General features: G+C 45.8%; 2 protein-coding genes across 5 annotated transcripts in view; one reads left to right on the top strand and one right to left on the bottom strand.

Moving 5' to 3' along the window:
* Window positions 1–5,981, top strand: part of LOC135241973 (unconventional myosin-Ie-like) — a 41,226-nt gene extending 35,245 nt beyond the window's left edge. The window contains exons 22-28 of one of the 2 annotated variants that reach the window (XM_064312803.1): window positions 30–175; window positions 421–567; window positions 679–836; window positions 1,003–1,092; window positions 1,352–1,565; window positions 2,990–3,159; window positions 3,341–5,981. In XM_064312803.1, coding sequence (XP_064168873.1) covers window positions 30–175; window positions 421–567; window positions 679–836; window positions 1,003–1,092; window positions 1,352–1,565; window positions 2,990–3,159; window positions 3,341–3,417 — 1,002 coding nt within the window. In that variant the 3' untranslated portion in view covers window positions 3,418–5,981. Of the gene's footprint in view, window positions 1–29; window positions 176–420; window positions 568–678; window positions 837–1,002; window positions 1,093–1,351; window positions 1,705–1,737; window positions 3,160–3,340 lie in introns of those variants that run through there. The other variant, XR_010326186.1, reaches the window with a different exon arrangement.
* Window positions 5,982–6,710: 729 nt separating this feature from the next.
* Window positions 6,711–19,404, bottom strand: part of LOC135241974 (E3 ubiquitin-protein ligase Arkadia-like) — a 39,276-nt gene continuing 26,582 nt past the window's right edge. For all 3 annotated transcript variants that reach the window (XM_064312804.1, XM_064312805.1, XM_064312806.1), the window contains 9 exons: window positions 18,401–18,747; window positions 14,822–15,056; window positions 11,651–12,017; window positions 11,380–11,505; window positions 11,018–11,135; window positions 10,661–10,741; window positions 10,311–10,406; window positions 9,291–9,394; window positions 6,711–8,340 (listed from right to left, as the gene is read on the bottom strand). In XM_064312804.1, the coding sequence (XP_064168874.1) occupies window positions 8,223–8,340; window positions 9,291–9,394; window positions 10,311–10,406; window positions 10,661–10,741; window positions 11,018–11,135; window positions 11,380–11,505; window positions 11,651–12,017; window positions 14,822–15,056; window positions 18,401–18,747 (1,592 nt within the window). In that variant the 3' untranslated portion in view covers window positions 6,711–8,222. The remainder of the gene's footprint in view (window positions 8,341–9,290; window positions 9,395–10,310; window positions 10,407–10,660; window positions 10,742–11,017; window positions 11,136–11,379; window positions 11,506–11,650; window positions 12,018–14,821; window positions 15,057–18,400; window positions 18,748–19,404) is intronic.

The following is a 19,404-nucleotide window of genomic DNA, read 5'->3' as shown; positions in this document are numbered from 1 at the left end:
TCACAGTTTCTCTCCCCTTGTGTATCCAGGGCATTAAAAGGGACCTCATCCTGACGCCGAAGTGTGTTTACCTGATTGGACGGGAGAAAGTGAAGCAGGGCCCAGAGCGAGGTCAGGTGACAGAGGTTTTGAAGAGGAAGATCGAGGTGGAGAAGATTCTGGGCCTGTCACTCAGGTGAGGCAGGGGTACCTGGGGAGGAGTTTAGCCAATCACAATGATGCCCACTGCACCCTCACTTCCAAACTTAGGTTTCCTGTTCCTCTTGGGCATGCAATCAGGAACACCCCACAGAGGACTGCAAAAACAATCAGGGGTGCACAGCACTGCAGAAATAACGAGGAGAAGTGGTAAGATTGGATGGTGTGCTCCTCCTCCCCTCCCGTTCCATCCTCTTACTCCTCCCTTCTCTGTGCCCACAGCACCATGCAGGATGACTTCCTGGTCCTCCACGAGCAGGAGTACGACAGTCTGCTGGAGTGCGTCTTCAAGACGGAGTTCATCAGCCTACTGGCCCGCAGGTTCGAGGAGAAGACCCAGAGGAAACTGCCTCTCAAGTTCAGCACCACGTGAGTCGGGCTCCACGCACAAATTCACCAGAGATTTCTCACACAGTAAAGCACCTGCTTCTACATAATTTAACTTTCCCTCCCTCTTCATCCCCTCCTCCTCCTCCTCAGACTTGAAGTGAAGCTGAAGAAGGAGAGCTGGGGCCCCTGGAGCGCTGCGGGCACCCGTCAGGTGACCTTCCTGCAGGGCCAGGGAGACCAGGCCATCTTACAGCCGTCCAATAAGACGCTGCAGGTCAGCATTGGGCCGGGCCTGGCCAAGAACACACGTGAGTCCCAACAGCCACTACTGCTCCTAAACCAGCAAGCGGGCTCTCTTTCCTTCTGCAAAGTTCCTGCCTCTCCTTCTCCCTTCCTCCTCTCTCTTTCTCTCATGCTGATATACACTTTAATTATTTCATAACGGGTCATGGTATACATTCTTCTCCTGCCCAGGTCCCTCTAAAAAGAACTTTGCACTGAGCCATTCCAGCACCTCCAGAACCCACCAGAACTACCCCACCCGGGCTGCCCCTGGACCTCCTGGTGAGACAATATTGCTTTTCACATTAAAGGATCTTATGTTAACTGTTAACTAACTCTAATGCTAATGCTAACTGATCTGTAACAACTGTAGTTTTGATACCTTTTTTTAAATTTTTTTAAAGTAGTTATATTATGACAGATATCACATGGATATTAAAAGGAAGTTGCACAAGAAAGTTTTTTTTAGCTGCCATTTCTTAAGTGCTGAATTTCTTTAGTTTTAACTTGACCTCTGTAACATGTTTTTTTTTCCAAACAGTTGGCCATCAGAATGGGGGAATGAGGTACACTGACAATGCTGCCAACTACAGGAACGCCTCTTCGCACCAGCAGACCAATCACAGGCCTGCCTCAGGCGGCATGAACCGCCCCTTCCAGCTACCAACTGTTAACATTGGCCAGTTTAAGGGAAGAAACTCCAAAGCACAGCCCAACCTCGACTGTCTCAGGGTCCCTGAACAGGGCGCTGCTGGGTGAGTGCTGAACCAGCAGTAATACTACACAGACACAGGTACTGCACGTATGGTCATATTCACACACACAGGTACAGCACGTATGGACATATTCACACACACAGGTACAGCACGTGTGTGGTCATATTCACACACACATGTACAGCACGTATGGACATATTCTCACACACAGGTACAGCACGTGTGTGGTCATATTCACACACACATATACAGCGTGTGTGGTCATATTCACACACGGTCATATTCACATCTACATACCAAATCATACCCACACACACAGGTACAGCATATACACGGTCATAATCACACACACTGTCAGTAGCACTGCAAAAAGTACAGCACGTACACAGTCATAGTCAAAAATCAGTCATAATCACATAATCTCTCTTCACGCACACAAAATGTATACAGACACAACATCACAGTCACTAGCCTTGTGTTGGCTTCATAAACATAACTTGGGTGCTGTGCTCCTTCATAGTAACAGACTGCCCTCTACTGGCGGAGGAACGTGAGTCTCTGCGTGCGGCTGTGTTGTGGTTGAAGTGTAGCTGGTGTGGTTGAAGTGCAGCTGGTGTGGTATGGAATAGTGGTGCTCTCTGGCATGTTGTGGTGGATGCTGTGTCTCTGAATTTCTCTGCTTGTACCTCTGGTTGGATTTTCTTTTTTATGCATTTTGATTGTTCAGAGTTTTCCCAACAACCTGTAAGGGACATGTCCACTTGGTAAGAATAATTCTTAAACACTGGTACCTACAGTCTCCAAAGACAGCGAAGAGTTGTAGTTGTTTAGGGTCCTTGTGCCTCACAATCTCCATACAACAGTTTCAGGAAGAGCTCTGGGTTTTTGTGCAGTCTGAATATCCCATCAAAAACAGAAACAGGCACCATGTATCTATAAGTGAAAGTCCACCAGAAAGTACATATGTAGTTGAGGTTTAAAGAACCTTTTGTAGGATTTCTGGACTGTTTATTTATTTTTCATTTAGTTTTATTTTCTTCCAGTTAAAAAAGGCTGATATTACCTAGAAAACACCTTTAAATTAAATTATTTTTGGTGGCTTCATAGTCTGTGACGATTGGGTCTTACATGGGCAAAGAAAGATGATTTTAAGGTACTTAAATGAATCTTTAACAGATTATTTTGCCCTCTCGAGATTACATTAGATGTACTCATGGGCAAGACTATCTGTTTTCTTGGGGTGCAGTGCCATCTTGTGGTGTGTGTGTTGAACAATAAACTTTTTTCCTGGATCAAGACAACTCGGTCTTTGACTCCAGGAGGGCTGCAAAATATGCAAGCTGTCGATAGAGCATGGCCCTGGCACTGATTTACCTGTCAACGTCATATGACAATGACATATTTTAACCCATTTTTAATTGGTTAATTTCTGGTTCAAACTGGTTCAAACCACTCCCCCACAGAGTCCGCAGGCAGACGGTTAGCAGGCCCGCCCCAGGAGGAGGCCGGCCTAAGCCCGCTCCGAAACCCAAACCACAGATGCCCCAGTGCAAGGCCCTGTATGCCTACGACGCCCAGGACACAGACGAGCTTAGCTTCAACGCAGATGACGTCATCGACATTGTCAAGGAAGGTGAGAGATAGAAAGAGAAAGGCACAGAGGCATTTGGCACAGTGCTGAAATGCTGAAATGTGTAATGACAGTACATAAAGAGGCTCTCAGTACATTGCACTCATACGGGGGAAGATGGTAAAGCCCCTCTCATATGCACGTCTCACATGCTCGTCTCACCTTGCATCTCTCACCTGGTCAGATGCCTCAGGATGGTGGACGGGGAGACTGCGAGGGAAGCAGGGCCTGTTCCCCAACAACTACGTCACCAAGATCTAGAGCCTCAGCCAGCCCACCTGGACACACCTGGAGACACCTGGGCACCATGGAGACGCTGAGAGCTGCCATTCAGAACGGCACAGAGCGATGGAAACGGAGTTCTCCTCTCCTCCTTTGCACCTGAGTGCTGGGTGCTACCGGCTGTCCTGCTCCATGGTGAAATGGAGGTCGGGCTTTGTAGTACAGGACCAACGTGAGGACCTGAATGACTGGAGATTCTCCTCCAGAGCGAGTAACAGCTATACAATCTCTCTGAGCACTGAACAAACTATTTATCATAATTATACTGTAGCTTCCTCTGTTATTTTTTTTATCATCCTGAAAATTTAATTGGAGGGTAACTGAGATTTTACCTCAGATGATGACATGCACATAGATTCTTTAAAAAAAAATGTTCATGTCGTTTTTGAAACGATAACCCTCTAATTTCAAATGAAAGGTGGTTGCCTTCTTGATCACAGAATTTACATCTTTAGGCTAAAATCTCCTCATTTAATTCAGTTTTTTTCCCAGTGAAACACTTGCTGCTGAAATTAATTTCATAAATTGTATTGCCTGTATAAAAGCTAGCATTACCACAAATATGTTATTCCATACAGTTAAAGTGCGGTTTTGTTTTTTGCATGACTAATTCTACACTGGCAGTGACTTACGGGTTGCCACTTCAAATATGAGGCTAATTTTGGTTTACATTTATGTTGTGAGTTGGTCCTCAAAAGCTGGATGTCTTTATTTAGACTGCTGGGCAAGTAGTATTAGAAAATTCAGGAATACCTTTCATGGCAAAAATTCCCACCAACAGTGCACAATAAGTATACTCAGGATGCATGATAATATCAGGCAACTGTACTGAAGCCGTCTCTAGCGAAATCACTGCAAGTGCATCACAAATGAATGAATGAATGAAGTATGATGAATAAGGGGGGAGGGGGAAGGGTGTTTAATACGCACTTTAATAGGCAGGACCTTGGATTTATTTTTAAGGACCTGTCGACCCAGAATATTGGCAAAGGGTGAATTTGCCAAATTTGGTGAAGTGCTACTCACTGAAATGTTTACATGAAAATCGGTATATTTTTCTTTCCATCTAAGAAATTTTTTTTTCCATGTTGTCATGATATATGATGAAAGGAATTATCTAATGTATTCATGATTTATGATCAAATAAGTCTCTTGTTTTGCTCTTTCTGTTCTGTAGCCTCTGTTCTGGATTAACCATGTTGCATTTGTTTGGCTCATTTCATCGCTGCTCTAGAGAGTTGACAGAAGACTGGGTAATTTAGTGTGTCCAGCTGCCATCTTAGCAGGGAAAATATTTGTTTCAAGTCAGCAGCAGAGAAGACCAAAGCACACCGAACATGATTTCTGGGCTGTTTCACATCAAGTAAAGCTCTGTGTGTGTGAGAAATGCATAGTCATCTTGGATCATGCTCAGTAGGTAGAACTAAGTGTCCCCTTTGTCTGAATTTGCAATCTTCTGATTTTGTAGCATAATCGGAAACCTTGATCATTTTCCGTAGCTCAGCTGTTTTAATTTACCTCAATGTGTAAAAATAGAAGGAACAGCAGACCCCTCCCATTTCCGCTAAGGTGCAGCAGTGTGAGAGCATCAGTCATCACAGAACAAGCAGCGACCAGTAGCCCAGCTGCTACCGGGATTCACCTTCATCACTCTGTCCAATATTAGTTAAAAACATTTCACACTTGTCCTCCATTCCCACTATAAAACAAAGGAACAGTGAGAACTCAGCTGGCACACACAGTGAGGGAAAAAAATGTGTTTGTCACATCACCAGGACTGGATCCCGGGAATTGTTTATGGAATTAATTTTCAAACTGCAGGAAAACATACTGTGGGTTCCTTACTGTGCCTTTCTCAACCTCAAACAGGTCTCTAACTAGCTTAACTTTTAACTAGCAATGCACAGTAATGACTGTTACTTTAAAAGCACGTTTCACAAATTCAGTATGTTGATTTGTGAGAAATTGGGCTGTGGAACTAAATTTCATGAAGCATCATCGACAGAAGCTTATTTTGAACTGGAATTTAGTTCAGCCGTCATGCTCAGCTTTAATTTAAAAAAATGAAATTCAAATTTATGTATGTTTAGAAACACGGTTAAGGTATCAATAATTTGTATGTGCATCGTTTGTTTTAAGAAGAGCCCATAAAAAACCTCTGCTAGCAACACAACTGTGTGCTACATCAGACCCCAGCACAACTAGTCTAAAATGCAGAGGAATAACTGAGGAGTCAGAGGATCCTTGCTCACATCAGATATACCATCAATATAAATACTGAAATGCAAAAGAAAACCCACTGAAGTACTGTTAGTGTATAGTAGATTATCAAACGTGCCTTTAGTTGATATGGCTGGTCCATATTCAGTATAAAAATGACTCCTTGTAATAATTCCTTATATGTGTAACCTGTATATATGAATGCTTTCAAAATATAGACACATGAAATCATTTACTGTGCCGTTTCAGATTGTTAAAATTGGACTGGTACGTTGACACTCCAGCAGGTGTGGTGCTTATGAAATAAACTTTGTGAAATCTTACTTCCAGAATTGTCTCATATTATATTTGACTTGAAGCTGTCTCTTCAACACAGAGCTCACTGTATGTCACCATACATAAGCACAGAACATAGCCAGGGTCTCAGAGTGCTCCAGCAGGTGTGCAGGACATGTACATTGCATAAAGCTGCATTGTTTGACTCGAGCTGCACTGCGGTGACCTACCTTCAGGTCCTCGTTCCAGAGCGCCACACTGGAGACGCACACCACCTGACTGCTCCTGGTTCGGGGCCACCCACGCACACTGCAGCTCTTCCTCACTCGAAATCACACGCTGTTCCCCTCCGACACCTGCAAGGGGACACCTGGGACATCGAAGCATCTTGGAAGAGAAATTCACGTGGGCTTGAATGACAGCAAATTGATCTCAGTTCTGCTTAGTCCAACTTTGAATTATCAGAATGATTTACTGCAGCCTGCAATCACTATTTTAGCCTTTAATCAGAAATTTTAAAAATAAAAACCCAATTCTCATCGTATTTCTCGCATTCTAATGTCTAGCAGATATATTTTGGCGATATCAGTCTGGGGTGGTATCATGCCCTTGTAATTACCTGGTAATTAGCTGGTAATGCAAGACACATCTGAACAGGGATAGACCAGAACCTCTTTTGACTGCAAACATCATTTAAAAAACTTTTTTTTATTTAAATGTATTTTTTTTACACAGGATACAGTGAAAAGTAATGAAAAAAAACACTGGACACAGTGAAGAGTTATCTAACTTTATTAATATCTTTGAAACTAATAGAAAGCCCTTGGAAAAGCATCCTGGGGCCATTAAGTCTATGAATGCATGGATTCCTGCCATAGGTACTGCATACCAACACTCGGTTCAAAATGACAGTTACTTTTTAAAAACTCGGCAAATCCAGAGCAGAAACACGCTTTCATATTCACAGGGCTCCCGTCTCCCAGCTCTCGCCTTTGGATGTGCAAGTATATGCAAGTTAGCTAGTTGAGAGTAATATTAGTGTTAAGTTCTTCAGCGCAGCAGGTACGCTCGCTGCGCATTACAGAGGAAGAAGAGAGATGAAGTGACAGTGATCTTTGTAAAAATAACTGATGACCCCCCCCCCAACAGTCAGGTGGGGCCACCGTGTTCTTTTTCTTTCCTCTGAGCAGTCTGAACAGAAAGTACACGCAGAGGAAAAAATGTTTTTTAAAAAAGAAAAGAAAAGCAGGTCGCACGCGGCTTCCAGTCAAAATTTTCACAGATTACAGACGGACAGGAGAGGGGCGAGGGGCGTGGGCCTGAGATCCCGGCGCGGGGCCCCCAACGCGAGGCCCCCCGACGCGAGGCCCCCAACGCAAGGCCCCGCTGATGCACAGCAGCTCCGTCGCTTCCCAACACCTGCCCTGCACAAACTCCACTCGCAATTCAAACAGTTCAACAACAAAAAAAAGAACAATCAACTCACGAAACGGACATTCATTTTCTTCTCAAATACATCAGATGAAGAGTGTAAAATGTGTATGCAGGATGAGAGTGGTAAACGAGGGGTGTGCATATTCTGTGCTGATGCATATTTGAAGTTTGTTCCCGTTCGCTGGATACTGCACGACGGTGTACAATGACTGACACAGCAGCTCTTCTGTCAGTTTGAAGTTTTTCCCCAATTAAGGAATGTCTTGATTAATATATATTTTTTTTAATCTTCATTTTATCTAGATGATCACATTATCTGTACATAAACACATCAATACAATGATTGCTTAAATGAATCCTGCAATGTTAAAAAATGGAAGTTGACGGTCTACTCCAGTAAAGCAGGGCATTATTGTGTATTTTTAAAACGCTTCTTTACTAGAGTGACCCTTGCCTGCAAGTTGATAGGCCACATGAAGCCCAATTTATTATGTGTGCAAAGAAATGCATAAAAAAGAACCATGCAAAACAAAAAAATACTAAATTAAATGACACCAAAAAAACAAAACAAAAAAAACAACTAAAAAGTCAAATAAAGAGCTTTATAAATACAATTATATTTAAAAAACTAAACTCTTTTCCGATTATGCCACTTCTAGCAGTACTGGCACTAAAACAGCTAGCTCTCTAGGGTTGAATGCTCTTTTGTCTTTTTTTTTGTAAGTTTTTTTCTTTTTCATTTTGAATCTGCGCAGGTGAATCATGCCATCTTTGGTTGACTGAAGTACTGAAGGAAAAAAAGAAAACAAACCGACAAATGAAAAGAGAGAAAAGAGAGGCCGAGGAGAGCAGCATCAACTCTCGGCCGACAGCTGCGCCTCGATGTCCACCCTGCAGATGGGGCATTTCTTGTTGGTGAGGAGCCACTGGTCCACACACAGCTGGTGGAAGAGGTGCATGCAGGGAAGGCGTCTGGGAAGGGAGAGAGGAAATGGTGAGAAGTCGTGAGGGATGTGGATCTCCTCTTCCAGGGAGAGAACGTGCATCAGGCAGCCTGCCCTCCCAGGACCCAGCGTGTACGGCCTGTACAGCAGCAGGTTCAGTGAGGCACCGCGCCGACACTCGAGCCGCTCGCTCCTGCGTCTGGGGCCGTCTGTTTTCAGTGCCGTTTTAGTGTGATTTACTGCACTGCTGGTGAACAGCGCATGGAGCTCGGTGGATAAAGGGCCTCATCCACAATCCAGCACCTCTACCTCCCACAATAACATCTACTGCCCACAATAACAGAATCAGAAAGGTTTGCTGGAGACTACAAGTTAATACAACTTAATACTACACTGAGAGTAAACTGCAAACTGATATACAAATGTACTGATAATACAAATGGTCACTGTTAGAAATTTCCTAAATTAATAAAAAAGGATGGTGAATACATCTTTAACAAAACTACAAAGCAATTTAAAGTTGTAGTTTACTCATTTCAACACCAGAGGGCAGAAGAATCCCTCCCCTACACACACACAAACACACACACACACACATACACACGCACATGCACACAGTATAGAAATACGAATAACCACAGGCCTAAATTTAAAGCAGTCATTTCTAGCTACATAACCGCTTTTCTGTACATTCTCCAGTACAGAGGATCACTTTACATAGAAAGAGACCACAAACTAAACATTTATTCGACCCACAGAGAACAGATGTACGTGTAATACATTTAAAATGTTTAAAAAGGAAAAGGGCTCTACAAAAACATTTCCTATGTACACACATGCACGCGTGCACATGAATGCACATTTCCTATGCATACACACACACGCATACATGCAAACACACACGCACACACCAAGATAAAATACGCTGCATGGTCATTAATCAAAACCGCATATCTGAGGCTGTAGGGTGGGGTGTACCTGACATCCTCTCCCTCTTCTAAGATGGACAAACAAATGGTGCATTTCTCCTCCGTGTCCTCCTCCGGCCCCTCGTCCTCCTCCTGCTTGCCGTGCAGCTTTCTCTGTGGAGTCAAAAACAATAAAGCTGCAGTTCCTGCCTTCCAGCACCAGAGGGCAGAAGAATCAGGGGTGACAGAGTTTAATGCCAAAGAAAAAGTAAATATCTTGAATGTACTCATGTACTGTCATTTCCTAATAAAAGCAGATTTATAACAAAACAACATTTGTCAGTTCCGCTCATCTGTATCAATCCAGTGATCCGTGAAGGGAATTCAACAGAACTAAACAAAAAATATTTTTGAAATGTAAAATACTGAATAACTTTGTGTTCATCGACACAGCGTACAGTCAGGCAAGAACACGTCCCAAATGTTTAGAAAGGGAAGGCGGTATATAAATAGGCTTTATAAATGCACCCCAGAAAGCAGAAAACATTTTTCTCCATCAACCGTGAAAGCGAAGGTCTGCCTGCAAGTGAACCCGAACGCACACAAAATGTTCCCGCCGCGCGCTCACAAAGCACCCAATGTTCTGGCCGCCGGCGCTCCTGCAGGAGCGACCCGCTTTCCCCGCCCGCGGGGGCTGCCCTCATTCGCCACCGCTCTCCCAGCGCACCCCGTCCACAACCTGGCATTATCTGCGCATTTTCAGGGGGATAACTGTCCGCACAGTCTTTCTCTCTCGGGGGGACCCAATATAATTTTGGTCAGTCAACTCCACTATAGCTCTGGAGCTGGTTACTCTGCCCTCTGCAGAAACTGAAGGATTGAGACCAGTGCTGATTCTGCCATGTCATTTGCAGGATCCATTTAGCTGTATTGAGTTGAGCCTTCATCGTAAATTGTAGAGTACAGGTTCTTCGTTCCAGCCGCACAGGGTACGTGTCTCTGATGAGGGTTGCATTCTGTCAGGCACGCCATGTGCGCGCACGCACACACACACACACGTATGCACAGGCAGCAGTGCTGCAGCGCTCACCTTCCTGTATTTGTGCGGGTAAGTGCATCTCTCTATAGTTCCCTGAGAGGCACCGCGGTTCACTGTCCCCAACCTCTCCTCCAAATGCAGCAGATCCTGAGAGCACAACAGTAGATCAGGAGAGGGGTGAGACAAACTTACACTCACTCACACTCACCCACTCACCCACCCACTCAATCACCCACTCACACACGTAAGCACTAACACACACAAACAAGCAAATGCTTGCATGCGCACGCAAGCACATGCAGGCACAAAGATCTGCATCAGAGTGAATATTATAACCATTTATTGATTTATTGAAAAGCTTAATGCTTTAAGTGAAAAAGCCCATATTCATTGAGACTTACTTCGTAAGTTCTTCCAAAACCAGTCATTCTGGATGAGATGTAACGGATGTGGGGGTAGGTCACTTCGGAAATGCCAGTTTGCTTCAATATAAAAACAAACAAAAAAAAACGTGTTTGAAAACAGACTCCGCACAGCAACACACAAACATTTTAAAAAGTCAAATGTCCAGAGATAAATCATCACAACAGATCTCAAACCCATCAGGTGTGCTCAGCTGAATGTGCACTCAGTGCATACGCATAGCTATTCACAGCTAACGCACACATAAGGGAGCACAGGGACTGAACATGAGCAGAGACCGGTCCGAGCGCACTGGCGGAAAGGCCGCGGGACGGGAGGCCAGGCAGCAGACTCACCATGAAGGTGATGGGGAAATGGTGCAGCCTGGGGGGTGGGTGATAGTGGGGCAGGTGGGGGTGCAGATGCCCCGCCGGGTATGGAGCTACAGCCACCCCAGCATCGATCCCCAACTCCCTGCAGAGGAAAAACACACACACACACACACGTGTGCGCACACACACACACACACACACACACACACACACAAAGTACAAAATAAGCCTCAGGGGTTGGTGCAATGGTCCTGATCGAATACTGTTTTCAAAACTGACACATTGAATAATACTGTTATGCATTAAAATCGTCCAGGTCAGCAGTAAAAACGAGCTTGTGATTGGCTAAGCAGCAGAGTCCTGTGACCCGATTAGTGTGCACTGACCAGGTCGTCCTCTGGTCCGGCTGGCGGGGGTGAGAGGACATGGTCTGTGGCACATGGATATGGTGACCGTGACCGTAGTTGGGGTGCATCCTGTGAGGGTGGGGCGGGGGTCTCTCATGCGCTCGACTGTAAAGAGAGAGAGGGAGAGAGAGAAGGAGAGAGAAAGACAGAGAGAGAGTGGTCACAGGAAGGCCAGAAGAGCCCTTCTTCATTTCCATAACTGTATGCTACCCTGTGACCCCGTGCCCCCTGGCTGTGATGTCACACTCACGCTGGGTGCTGCATCATCCTCCGCCTCTGCACCTCCATCCTCTGCAGCACCTCGTGGTGGTGCAGCCTCTGCACGGCGGGGGGCAGCGGGGGCAGGTGGTGGGGCAGGGCCTGGTGCTCGGGGGGCAGGTGCTGGGGGAGGGGCGCGGCCGAGCCGGACAGGTGGTGGGCGGGCAGAGCAGGGGGCGGGGCCGGGGGCACGCCGTGCCCGGGTGCGTGGGAGGACAGGGGGGCGTGGAAGGCGTGGACGGGATGGGGTATGACGTAGTCGGACTGCGGGGGTGGCTGGGGCGGGGGCGGGGGGTTGCCGTGGGAGTGGGGGCAGGAGGAAGAGCTCTGGTGGTGGAGGGAGCGAGCCAGGGGCCCATCTGTGCGTGGAACAGAAACGGGAGAAACGAGAAGAGAAAGTTAGCAGAAGTGACACCTGCGTCACACGGTAAACAAAGCCCAGCGCACAGCAAAGACACATCCTCCAGCGCTCGTTAGGGGTTGTTAGGGCTCTCAGCTCCTCTAGTCTCACACTCGCAGCCCGGCGGAGAGCCGTGTGTGTGGAGCTCTGCTGGACAGAGAGGCTGGGACAGCGTGAGCTCCATAAAGCACTCCAGCACACATCCCGTCAGCAGGCACAGTCCGCACTCAAGCCATTCACACCTGAAGCTCACCAGCCGCCTCTCTTCATTATTAAGAGCAGGCTCATTTTTGGGCAGGAGAGCCATTAGAACTTTACGCTGAGTTTGGTTACTCCCAGAACACGCCGAGATTTAATTGTTCGGTTGACAACTCCATTTTCAAAAACCACAGAGCAGGTCCTTTTATGTGACGCCCGGGAACCCCAAAGTAAAATGCAATATTAGACAGCTCACGCAGAGGAGAGGCCAAGGTGTAACAGTAACCAGCACAAATACACAATGCACACCAACGGACTCCACAGAGCGTCAGAAAGCACACGGGCTAAGACAGCGCTCTTAAACGTTACTTGAAGAAATCTCAAACCACTGCTGTCCATGGTGTCCGGACTGACTCCTGTACCAAAGGCTCAGTCTGAGAGAGAGATCTGTACTAGGTGAGATCTGTACTAGGTGGGATCTGTACTAGGTGAGGTCTGTACTAGGTGAGGTCTGTACTGGGTGAGGTCTGTACTGGGTGAGATCTGTACTGGGTGAGATCTGTACTGGGTGAGGTCTTTATTAGGTGAGATCTGTACTAGGTGAGGTCTTTACTAAGTGAGATCTGTACTAGGTGAGGTCTTTACTAGGTGAGATCTGTACTGGGTGAGATCCGCACTAGGTGAGATTTGTACTGGGTGAGATCTTTACTAGGTGAGATCTGTACTGGGTGAGATCTGTACTAGGTGAGGTCTTTACTAGGTGAGATCTGTACTGGGTGAGATCTGTACTGGGTGAGATCTGTACTAGGTGAGGTCTTTACTAGGTGAGATCTGTACTGGGTGAGATCTGTACTGGGTGAGATCTGTACTGGGTGAGGTCTTTACTAGGTGAGGTCTTTACTAGGTGAGATCTGTACTAGGTGAGATCTGTACTAGGTGAGGTCTTTACTAGGTGAGGTCTTTACTAGGTGAGATCTGTACTGGGTGAGATCTGTACTAGGTGAGATCTGTACTAGGTGAGGTCTTTACTAGGTGAGATCTGTACTGGGTGAGATCTGTACTAGGTGAGGTCTTTACTAGGTGAGATCTGTACTAGGTGAGATCTGTACTAGGTGAGGTCTTTACTAGGTGAGATCTGTACTGGGTGAGATCTGTACTAGGTGAGGTCTGTACTAGGTGAGATCTGTACTAGGTGAGGTCTTTACTAGGTGAGATCTGTACTGGTTGAGATCTGTACTAGGTGAGGTCTTTACTAGGTGAGATCTGTACTAGGTGAGGTCTTTACTAGTGAATGTATGTAGATCTGTACTAGAGTTGTACTGAGATCTGACTGGGTGAGATCTGTACTAGGTGAGGTCTTTACTAGGTGAGATCTGTACTGGGTGAGGCCTAATTCAGCCCCTTCACAATGCAGCAGGGTTATCTCCACATTGAAAAATATATACAATCAGAATTTCAAAAATAAACAGCCTACGATCCACATCAACTTCTGAAATAGCCACATGATTTAATAAAGATGTGGGAATAAGACACCAGGTGATTAGTAACCATGGTAACCTATTAATTATAGCTATATTGTACGCATCAGCATGATACAAAAATACAGTTTTTGTTTAATTAAGAGTTTAATTAAGATATTAATTAGCCAAGCCATGGTGCAAAAGGCCTATTTTAAAACACAGAATTGCACATAGAGTAATTACAGAAATACATAGGCTAAGTACTATAACCATTAAGGTAACCTCAGTATATATAGTTAGTGTAAGGAAAATTTCAAAAGATCAAATATCAATGTTGAAGCATATTTTCAAACTGAACCTTCACCTGGACAGAGGAAATACAAAAATGAGAAAACCTTGACTATCCAAACATGTCTCCCTGAGCCCAAGAAAAGGTGGTAAAAAGAACACTCCAAAAAATGTTTCCTCCACAGCAGACCCCTTTATGCACAGTTAGTTAGATGGCTTAACTTTCACATATCCACGTACAGCTAGGCTACAGTACAGTCAAGCACCCCACACAGCCGTCCTGTGTACAGGCACTGCAGGTAGGCAGTCACATGATAGCTAGCAGTCAAACAAAGTCAATTCATGCAGTGTTTGCATACACTATATGCGCAAATGTATATGGACACCCCTTGGTCTGGGGAAAATCTTAATGCTACAGCATACAATCACATTCTAGACAATTCTCTGCCTCCCCAACAGTTTGGGGAAAGGTCCTTTCTTGTTTCAGGGTGACAATGCCCCTGGGCACACAGCGAGGTCCATATAGAAACGATTCATGATGTATGCACTGCTTAGCCAGCTACGCATGATGAGTCTCACTGTTTTAAGCACAGCGCTGCACAGATAGCCCGGCTGGAACCTTCCAAAGCAACATTAACACTGGTTTACAGTAACTAAGCAGAGCCGAGGATAAGGCCTTTCTTGAGGAGAAAGCTGAATAAAAAAGGGCAGTCCACTTCCTGGCCTTCCCATCCATAGAAGACAGACAGACAGACAGGCACAGAGAGACAGACAGCTACAGACAGACAGGTCAGAATGCCAGAGGCAGGCTACTCACAGGTGGGGTGCATGTAATGCCTGCAGGAGGACATTTGGGGTTGGGGCTGGGGTGGGGTCACCATGGCCGAGCTGTAGGTGTCTACAGGCTGGCTGGGGCCCGGGGCGGCCTGCGAGACATAGGTGGGGGGGCGGGACGACGAGCCGGGGCAGCAGGGGTCGAAGGCTGACGTCCCGTGGAACCCGCCACTCCCCCCACTGCGCACTGCATTACTGCTGAGGTCCACAGGGAGGGTCTGCAAGACAGAGACAGCACATACACCACTGTTATCTCAGAGACCGCACATACACTACCGTTATCTCAGAGACCGCACATACACTACCATTATCTCAGAGACCGCACATACACCACCATTATCTCAGAGACCGCACATAAACTACTGTTACCTGAGACAGCACATACACCACTATTACCTCAGACCGCACATACACCACCATTATCTCAGAGAGCGCACATACACAACTGTTACCTCAGAGACCGCACATACATCACCATTACCTCAGAGACAGCACATACACTACTGTTATCTCAGAGACCGCACATACACTACTGTTATCTCAGAGACCGCACATACACTACTGTTACCTCAGAGACGGCTCATACACTACCGTTATCTCAGAGACCGCACATACACTACCGTTATCTCAGAGACCGCACATACACTACTGTTACCTCAGAGACGGCTCATACACCACCATTATCTCCAAGACCACACATACACAAGTTCTCAAAGACGGCTCTGACACTACAGTTATCTGAGAGACAGCACATACACTACCGTTATCTCAGACAGCACATACACTAATGTTCTCTCTCAGTCAATACTAACCTCCAAACACTGTATGCATCCAACCATCCATTCACTCAATTATTCATCCACCTGACTGATGATGCATATAACTGGGCTGAGTAGCTACAGGTAAAGACCTACTCAAGCAGGGCTGAAACCATTAGCTAGCAACTGGAATAGATCAATAAAAAATCTGAATTCTACCCTCAAACCTACCAAAAAATACATGCAGTCAATAGCTAATTTCAGAAAGTGAATTTACTACGTCTGCCAGACACTGAAACATTATTAAGTAATGTCAATTCCACGATCAGTTTGGCAGAAAACCGCGTATCAGGACACCTTCCTGTGTTCGGTGAATAGTGATACAGCTGCGTGCACAACTCTGCAGGGTCACAGGCTTCCCCTGCTTGTAATTCACGGCTGCGGCGGCTGCAGTTGGCCGTGCGGCCCATCCTCCGTAATTAAGCGCTAAAACGCCACGCCACGCCGCCGCTGGTGACAGCACACGGCCCCTCAGCGCCGCACACGGCCCCTCAGCGCCGCACACGGCCTTCATGACGCCCGGCACGTTCACAGGCCCGACGAGCTCTTTGTGAAACGCGTGCGCGCTGCAGTTAATCAGCCGATTGTGCTGCAGCCTTTTGTTAGCGCGAGTGCGGTGGGACAGGGAAGGCTGGTGGCAGAAAAACACACACTGCAGTTTCCGTTAGGACCCAACGCTCCGCTAGGACCCAACGCCCCCTCCCCTCCGTTAAAAACATCAGCAGCAGCAGCTTCGGGTCTGACCACACACAGAGCAAAACGGACAGCTGAAAATGACTTATTCTTTTATCCTTGCAGTTTTGCATGTCTTGTGTGTTTTTAAACTTTGCGTTACTCTGCTGGTGACGAGCGCTCAGAACAGACCCCACACTGAACTACACCGACCGTATCCACAGCAGCTCCTAGACCCAAGTGCTTGTGTCTGATAAGTTTCACTGACCTGCCAAAAAGGGCACTTTGAAAGTGAGGACTGACCTCAAGTGAGAATCAGAGAACAAGAAGGACCTGGCAAATACTGAAACTACGAGCAATTTCAAAAACATTTCACGAAAATTAGCACACAATATTCGTACACACCATCTTATTAGTTTATATACAGTATAAACTAATCTTCAGTAGTAGAGAAGTAGCAGTGAAAGTCAAGGTCTTTTTTTTTTTTTTTTTTTTTTAACAGGGCTAACTTTTCTCAAAAATGAAAATGTACGAGCCTGAAATGGAAGCAGACTAAAGTGTTCCGTACCCAATACTCAAAATATTAAGACAGCGAGTAAAAAAGGCCGTAAATATCTTTATGCAAACATACCCACAGACGTAAAAGGGTGGTATTAAACATTTACTGCAGGAGACTGTGCTAGATTAAAATCCATACTGCACTCCAATTTTAATAATATAAACACCTTGATGTGTAAACCGAATGCTGGCAGTAGCTTCTGTGAGTAGCCATGTATGGTACCTAAGAGCCCTGACTGCTCCTAGTCACTTGCTTAATGCTTAATATTTGCATTTTAAAAGTAAGCTACTTCCTTTTTTCCACCTAAAAACCTGACACATATGATTTAAAATGGCTACAGTTGCACCCTTCTCCATTCCTGTGAATTATTGAACAAAAGGGCCACAAAACTACTGAAGAGTGAAGCTTTTACCCCCACTCCAATGAACTTTACCCCCAACTACCATTTAATATAGAAAGCCTTACTGGAGCAAAATCTCCTGTCTGATAAAAAAAAAAAAAAAAGTTCAATTAAACTTCAGTAGGAAGTGAATAATTCATAAGTAACTCAACTCTGCTTTGAGTCCACCTCCTGGCAAACTTTTTTTAAAAGCTGAAATGGTATGTCTGTTGAAGTGACTGGCGCTTTTAGTTATTAATCAGCACGCCGCCAGGACAACCAGCTGATACTGATATGGAATCCATTTGTTTTCATGTGATGTCTTGTCAGTTAATAAATGTGGATGCCATCTCTCTCAAAGCTTCAAACACACTGCATATGTTTCCCAGTTCTTACCATCTGTGTAAAATCAATGAATTTGCATTTAGAGGCTCAAGTATAGACACATCTGTTCCAAGATTCAAAACTCTAGCTACAAAACAACTCCACAAAAAAAATGTTTTTTTATTGTTCCAAAAGAATTTTTTCTTTTGAACTGCAAGGATTTGAACTGCAAGGATTTTCTAGGCCGTACTGAATGCGTTTACATTCTCTCTTGCTTGTGACCGCATGTCTACCAGGTGAGCGGGTGCACGGCACAAGCAGAAGAACAAAACGGAGTTGATCAGAGGAGGGTGCGTGGGAAACCAAAGAGCATCTGCGGTTTATGCTCCCAAACGGCAGCCCCAAGGAGAGACCGCTCAGGACTTAGGGTGCCCTTCTGGTCTGCCCTTATCCACTCCAGCTAGAGCCAAGATGAGGGAACCCCTGCATCTTCAGCCTCAACACAGGCATAACTGCCAAACCCTGAGAACCCTTTATCATCAGACCTGGTCATGGTACTGAGTGTGTGGAGGGTTTACCTGGTCATGGTACTGAGTGTGTGGAGGGTTTACCTGGGCATGGTACTGAGTGTGTGGAGGGTTTACCTGATAATGGTACTGAGTGTGTGGAGGGTTTACCTGGTCATGGTACTGAGTGTGTGGAGGGTTTTCCTGGTCATGGTACTGAGTGTGTGGAGGGTTTTCCTGGTCATGGTACTGAGTGTGTGGAGGGTTTTCCTGGTCATGGTACTGAGTGCGTGGGAGGGCCTACCTGGTCATGGTACTGGTTGCTTGTACTGCTGACTCCTCCACAGGGTGGTGGCACTGCAGTGGGCCTCTCCAAGGGGCAGCTGGTTTCGGGGAAGGACAGAGGGGGCGGGGGAGGGGGCGCGTGGTGATGGTGGTGGTGGAAGTGGTGGGCGTGGCCGTGGCCGTGCTGGGGCAGGGCTTGTTGGGGAGGCGGAGCCTGCATGCAGCTCGAGTGGGCGTGCCCGAGGGGCAGGTGCCCTGGGGAGGGGCCGCCGCAGGGGGAGTGCTGGGGGCAGCAGGAGGGAAGACGGGGCATGGCAGTGCCCCCGCCTTCTCCTGAGGTCCCCAAAGCACCTCTTCGTGCATCATCTGACAGATGGGAAAAAAATAAAAACATGTTTTTATCCAATTCACAAAGCCATACTTTAATGTATGAAGACAAGGAAAATGTCATGGTTTTCATTATAAAAAAAAGGGGTAACAAGTCACAAGAGGCAAAACAAGCAAAACGTTCGAGATCTGTTTTGTCATTCACCAACACAATGGGAAAGAACCCTGAGCTGCAGTCATTATGCATTACACTGCAAAATGTTCAGTGTTCCAACAGAAAAACTACACAGTTGCTAACTACTGCCCTGTTTAAAAAAAAAAGAAAAAAAAAAAGCTTTTTAATATACAATTGTTTTGCGGATAGAACAGAACCTCAATGTATATTTCCGAATGGTTTGTAGTTGTGAAATGCCGCCCCCTTTGCCTGTGTCCAAACAGTGCATTGCATCAAGATAAGGTCCATAATCAGGATTAAGAATAAACTGGTTTTAACCATGAAGGAATTCCACCATGATGATGACCTAGCACCTATCATCACTGTATCACTATGCTCTACTTGTGAATGCATCTTGAGGGTATGATTATGCCCACAAGCGACTTTCATTCCTAAAGATTTTTGTTGACCTAATTTTCAAACATTCATATCTGTGACAAAATTGTACTCATTTTGTGTTCTCTGAATTCTTTGTTACTAGA

This window comes from Anguilla rostrata, chromosome 16 (assembly GCF_018555375.3).
Source record: "Anguilla rostrata isolate EN2019 chromosome 16, ASM1855537v3, whole genome shotgun sequence".
Lineage (NCBI taxonomy): Eukaryota > Metazoa > Chordata > Actinopteri > Anguilliformes > Anguillidae > Anguilla > Anguilla rostrata.
Note: the sequence above shows the minus strand (reverse complement) of the source record. Positions and strands in the feature narration are given on the sequence as shown.